General features: G+C 40.0%; 1 protein-coding gene and 1 pseudogene across 1 annotated transcript; one reads left to right on the forward strand and one right to left on the reverse strand.

Annotated features, from left to right (window-relative positions):
- Positions 1 to 923: 923 nt before the first annotated feature.
- LOC115753888 lies at positions 924 to 3,040 on the reverse strand (annotated as a pseudogene).
- A 1,322-nt stretch (positions 3,041 to 4,362) lies between these two features.
- LOC125312699 lies at positions 4,363 to 5,588 on the forward strand. The gene is made up of 3 exons (XM_048271808.1): positions 4,363 to 4,422; positions 4,519 to 4,686; positions 4,775 to 5,588. The coding sequence occupies exons 1-3, from the start codon at positions 4,363 to 4,365 to the stop codon at positions 5,363 to 5,365; spliced, it is 819 nt and encodes a 272-aa protein (XP_048127765.1). The 3' UTR covers positions 5,366 to 5,588.
- The last annotated feature ends 552 nt before the right edge of the window (positions 5,589 to 6,140 follow it).

Below are 6,140 nucleotides of genomic sequence, written 5' to 3' on the forward strand. Positions count from 1 at the left end.
GATTGTTCGAATTATGAAGTCTCTTTGCCAGATAAGTGTTGAGCGGGCTCATGAAATATTTTCAGTAAGCTTACGGATCAAGTTACAAGCAAGCAGCCAAGATGGACGGCCCATTTGACAATGTGAAGAATCGAACCTATGATGTGCCCAAAACGTATGTATACAAGTCCCTTCTCTTTTTTTTTTTGGGTAGAAATATGCAAGTCCCTTCTTTAATCACAAATAAAGTAGAAATAGTGCAATTAGTCATAAATCTATTGTAGTCCTAAGCATTTGCTTGAAATTCTCAAGTAGTCCTTCCTGCGAATTTTCACCAATATTGCCAATATGACGGTGTGCAACGGTAGAATTGCCGGCAATGATTGGACCACCACATCGGCGATTTTTTATGAAAATCGACCGAATGACTATATCATAGAGGGGTCAATGGTTCAGTTCAATTCGGTAACTGAACCGAACTGAACCATTAGGTAATATGCTTCAACTGAACCAAAACTTGCCCTGGATCGAACCAAACCGAACTGAAAAACTCAATTCGGTTCGGTTTTCGGTTCTCTCTCTTTTTTTTTTTTTTTGCTCTTGCTTCATATCTTGCACTGTATTTGGTGTCTGATTTTGTCACCAACAAGACAGCAAATATGAGAATTTCCTTGGATCCTAGGTCGAATCAGTCTCTGTGTTTGAACAAATCAGTAATTCGGTTATCCTATTCATGACACCAGTCGTCAGTTTTTAGTTCTTCTCTTTTGTGGGTTCGTAGTCAAGTGGTATTTTGGACGAATTTGGACTAAGCTTGCATCATTATTTTGATGGAAGGCGAGTTATCCATGTTGTAATTGGAGTTTCGATCGAAGGCGAGTTATCCACGCTGTAATTGAAAGAAATTCGCAAGGAACGACTTTATCACGGCTCGATCTCAGATGTTTAGCTAGAATCAAAACTAAGACTTGAAAAGTTCTTCTAGGCATAAAGTCTGATCATGCACAACAATGGCCACCGAATTCTAAGAATGAAAGCCTGCTCCTTCCTTTTTAACTTCAGGCCTAAAAGGAACAGATCATCTAAGAACACAGTATCCAAATCAGGATTTGAAAAAAATAAGAAAAAGGCGCTTCCCACTTCCCGCCATTCTTCAAGTTTGTTCCTTTTCCCTTAGCTCAGAGCAGACTGGACAGACTCTTCGAGGACTTCTAATGTAGCCATCGTCCTCGGCTCGGATTTCGTGGGGTTTTCACTGGTCTTGGTTGGGTACGAGGCTTCCATCAAGTTGCTGCACTTGCCAAAGAAGTTGTCAATGACGTTGCGTTCCATCCTGATGTAACCGTCCTCGCCCCAGTCGGTGCCCCATGAGTTCCTCACTATCCAGTAATCCACTCCGTTTTCGCTCCCATACCCAACGGCAATCACTCCGTGGTCGAGGGAAGCGCCGCATTCGCCGGTGAGTGCACCCTGCTTGGATCAAGAGCGACTTTCTGTCAAACTTAGCCTTTTGATTTACCATTGATAACAATTCGCAATCTATTTTCAGTTCAATATGGCATGCTTTCTTTCTAAGAAGATACAAAGCTAACTGAATTATCTGTCATAACTAGAAAATACTAGGACTAAAACTTTGGTTCAGATTGTTTGTTCAAATGAAGTTCAAAGCCTTTTTCTTCTTGGTGCAGCTGCAACTGAACAATGGAAACTTATACTTACAGATTGGTAAAGTTGGAAGGCCCTTCCGCTGGCTTCAATGGCGACGCCAACCGGTTGATGCACCAAGGCTTTTCTCATAGGGCGGAACGTCTTCATACCCATCCATCATGACAGCCTTCAAACTCACCTGAAAAACTCCAGAATAACTTCACTCGTTCAATAATCTAATAGACAGAACCTCAAGATCTAACTGAATGAACCGAGAAATGACAGTCATTCGAATCGGATATGGTATTGCATACCCTTGAAGCGTCACATTTGCCGCAGGCACCATTGTAAGGGTAGTCTTGCTCACTGTCCATTCCGCTGTTCTTGATGATGAACTGGAATGCATAGTCCATGAGACCCCCATTGCAGCCCGAGTTGTATATTCGATCACAATCCACTAGCTCTTGCTCTGATAGAGAAATCAATCCGCCCGTCACGATTCCTTTCCACAGCTGCCACTGTCGAGAATGCCCAGCAACTTCCTGGTAATAAACAGGGTATTGTATATAGTAAAATTTAATCTCTTCCTAGCTCTAAGTTAGGTGAAAATCGAGCTAATGCCGAAAACATCATGGTAGTTACTATGGCATTTGAATGCAGTTCAACCCGAAATTCAACTTGCAAATAGATGAACCGATGTCAATAAGGAAAAGCAGAGTGAATTACCACAACTTCCTTGATCCATGAGTGGATATATAGTTCTTTAACAAGTAACCCCATAAATTTCAATCAGCACAAGCTATTTCAGACCATGTCAAAGATGAAATGCTAAAAGCAAGCACTAGCATATGGATGGAAACTAAGGGTCTGCATGATAACACTTCCCATTCTCAATTTCTCTACCATAAGTCAATCTGGTAGATAAATTCGTTTGGTAAAAACACTTTTGAAGTAGAAAGGCGTTTGGTAAAACATTTAGCTTCCGACAGGATTTTTGCATTCTAAAGTGAAAAATCACTTCAAATGGCGTTTTTTCTCAAATTGGAGAAGTAAAAAAAAAAAAAAATCACTTTTCCCTTTCTCTGCCTCAGTCTCTTTTGGACGACGCCCAAAAGCTTCTCTCCATCGTAGCTCCAGAATGAAAAGCTCTGTCACTCCTAAAAGCTCTGTCACTCCTAGTCACGCCTTCGCCTTTGTCATCGCCTCTCGATTTGCACATCTAATGACCTCAACGAGCCGTTGATTTGCTATTCGCCCTTCCGAGCCGGTAATGCTCTTCTATATCCGTCGCCAGTTGGAGATCCATCGGCAGCCGCAGATCCCGATTACCCCTTTCAAGCGGCTCTGCTTCCGCCGTCGCCTTCCAAAAACCCATTAGCAACTCCAATTTGTCTTTTGCGTCCGAGGAACTCATATCTGCGAGGTTAGGGTTTGCTCTGTCAAACTTGTTCTGTGTTGTTTGTTAACGCAGTGTCAACTTTTGTGTCCGATTTGTCTTTTGTGGGTTCTCTGTTAGGCTTGAATCATGTCGGTCATGATTGGATTTACTTGTCGTCGAACGCTTCTACCCTAGCCAACCCAAAAAAGAAAAGATTGATAGGCAACATCTTCACATCACTAGTCTAAGTGGTAATTATCATTCCCGGACATGTATGATTCGAAGAGCCACGAACCGGTATTTTAACTTAAGGATCTCACATTTGTGCAAGTTGAAGCTCTAGAAGTCCCACCGCTGTACGTGTTATTTAGATATATCAAAAAAAAAAAATTCTTCATCCCATTAGGCTACTTAAAACATCTCATTTTCCAGCAAATAGAGGAATTGGATTGATGAATTAGTTGTTTGGCATGATGGTATCAAGAGACATAAGATGATTAGGTGGAGTATTTCCCCAAGCTTAAATGGCGTAAGCCCTAGTGGATATACTATTCATACTATCTGTCTACTTTCCTGGTTTCTCGAAATTACTTGCAACTGTTCTGTGCGGTCGTCTCCGAGGAGGGTGAGAGTAGATATGAGGTATGGTATCCTCTTTGGGAGGGTGATGTAATTTATAGCCTTATAAGATTGCTATTGTTTTTTCTAAAGATGAAACCTTATCGGAGTTTTACTACAAATATTGTAGCTCCTTTTCAAGTAGACTAAAAGTACGGCAACTCATTTTTTGTAATTCAAGTACTTTGTTATCTTGGCCCTTGTTATCATTTATTCTGTCTATTCTATTCTATGTTCTAAGTCTTTGCTTATTATAGCTTTCTTTGGATAGAGTTGTCAATATCTTATTTCCGTTAAATACTTCTTGGCAGTTGCTTTTGCCTATTTTTTCCCCTTCACAAGCAAAAGTATGTCAAACTTGCTACTTGCAAATAATGCCTATAGGTATGTTCGAGTTTCTTGCATAACCATGTTTTCTATTACAAACCGAAACTTCTTGGTTCATGCTTTCCGTCCACATAACATTCCTTTTGAAGTTCTATCTGATTTGTTGAATATGAATAGGATTATAGAAGCGAGACCTTCCGAAAGGATTGCATTAGGTCAACAGAGGTAGTGAAATGCACAACTTTTGCGCTTTAAATTTACTATTTCAGCAGAAGTTTGGTTATGTTTGATGAAAATGTATTATTTGGCTAATTATTATGAAATGCGCTTAATCAAGTTCTTTTTGAATTTGACAAATGTTTTAATTTAGTTTAATGATATGGCTCATGTTATACTCGATCGGTTTACATTAAATGGCATCCCAAAAAGAAATGGTTATTGCTAAGTGGACCGAGCCATTGACGCAATTGTTGGTAAGCTTGTTGGTAGACTAGGTTAAAAAAGGGCATTGTACCACTTCTATTTTCAACAAAGCATGGTGGAATAACATTCAACGTGAATTCAATAAGCGATCGTGGTGCCGGTATTCTTTGGATAAGTTCAAGAACGGGTTATTCAAACTGAAGAAGCTGTATGGCAGTTTTAAAAAGCTTCTTAATCAAACCGGATTTGGATGGGACAATGTAAACAACAGGATTGTTGTGGATGATGAAACTCTCCGGGAGTCTCATATCAAGGTATAACCTCACTTTTGGGTTTTTGTTCTAGCCTTGTAGGTATGTTTTAAATAATTTGCTCATGTATGTTCTTTGGAAAATGGTGCAGCAAAATACCGAATGGGCTACATTCGGGAAGGAAGGATTTCCTTTGTATCCCCAGCTTTGTGTGGTGTTTGGGGATACATATGCTACCGAGGAGTATGCAACAGGAAATGTACAAGACTTGATGTCATCAGAGGACGGTGACAATGGTGCTGGGGATGAAGTTGCTGGTGGTTTTGCGTTATGTGCACCGGAGGAATTAAGGGTCCCAGAACCACAGGTCGAAGATGGGTTAGATAATGAAGACCAAACTCGACAAGTGTTGGGTAATGAACCGATAGCTACCCCAATTTATGAGAAAAACAAGTTCAGTAGGACTCCAAATTCGAAGAGGAGGAGAAAGAACACTTCATATGATTTTGCCGGAACATGCAAAGCCATTCAAGATTCCCTCAAAATTAAAATGGCTCAATCATTACATACCTCTATGACCTCACAAGCCCCACAGCCTGCAGGCCCCTACTCCATGGGAGCCTTGATTGCCATCCCGAAAGGCATGCCCGCCACGGAACCTACTCTGTATGCCAAAGCTCTAAATCATGGTTCCATGAATGTTGCTTGGAGAGAGGGTTTCATCCTAACGGAACTCGAATAGCAACGTTGAGTTCTTGATTCTATTTAAGTAGATGTTGGCATATGTTATGGATTTCTATGTGGCTTTATTTCACTAAAAGACTTATTTATTTGAGACACTTTAGCCTTGCTTTTATTACGCTACTATGGTTATGTTGTGAGTGGTTCCCTAGTTGATATTGAATTGCCTAGTTATGTGTTGACTATTATTTAGATTCCTTTACTTATCAATAGATAAAGCCTTTCATTTCTTTCTCTCTTTTCACCTTAGAGTATCATGTGGTGTCGTCTATTGACACCTTTCATTTTATAAGTAATATGGAGGGAGTTAGTGATCAAGTAGCTTCGGATGGAGAAAATGTATCAAGTTATGAAGACTTTGATGGTGAATATTATTGTATATTGAAGGCATGGTTGTATCTTCGTGAGCTGCATATGGCCATGCGCACGAGAGAACTTATTAGGGACAGTGTTTTGTGAGGATCGAAATGAATAAGTGAGATTCTTAATGGACATTCTGATAGAGTATACGAAGCTTTTAGAATGGAGAGACATGTTTTTCTTAACCTATGTAGTTTGCTGACTGCAAGAGGTTGGTTGGCTAACAATCGATATTTTAAAGTATATGAGCAGGTTGGGATTTTCTTATCTATAATCTATCATGGCAGTTCCAATAGAAACTTGTCCGAGAGATTTCAGCATTCAGGACAAACTATTAGTTGGTACTTTAACTTAGTTCTGAAATCGGTTCGAAAGCTTGCAAAGGAGGTTATTGTACCACCTTTCTTTGATGTTGT

The sequence above is a fragment of the Rhodamnia argentea genome, chromosome 10 (assembly GCF_020921035.1).
Source record: "Rhodamnia argentea isolate NSW1041297 chromosome 10, ASM2092103v1, whole genome shotgun sequence".
Lineage (NCBI taxonomy): Eukaryota > Viridiplantae > Streptophyta > Magnoliopsida > Myrtales > Myrtaceae > Rhodamnia > Rhodamnia argentea.

Coding starts and splice junctions, on each gene's coding strand:
- LOC125312699 (XM_048271808.1), top strand. CDS start 4,363: ATGGCATCCCAAAAAGAAATGGTTATTGCTAAGTGGACCGAGCCATTG. Junction 4,423..4,518: donor AGCCATTGACGCAATTGTTG/GTAAGCTTGTTG, acceptor GAATTCAATAAG/CGATCGTGGTGCCGGTATTC. Junction 4,687..4,774: donor TCCGGGAGTCTCATATCAAG/GTATAACCTCAC, acceptor AAAATGGTGCAG/CAAAATACCGAATGGGCTAC.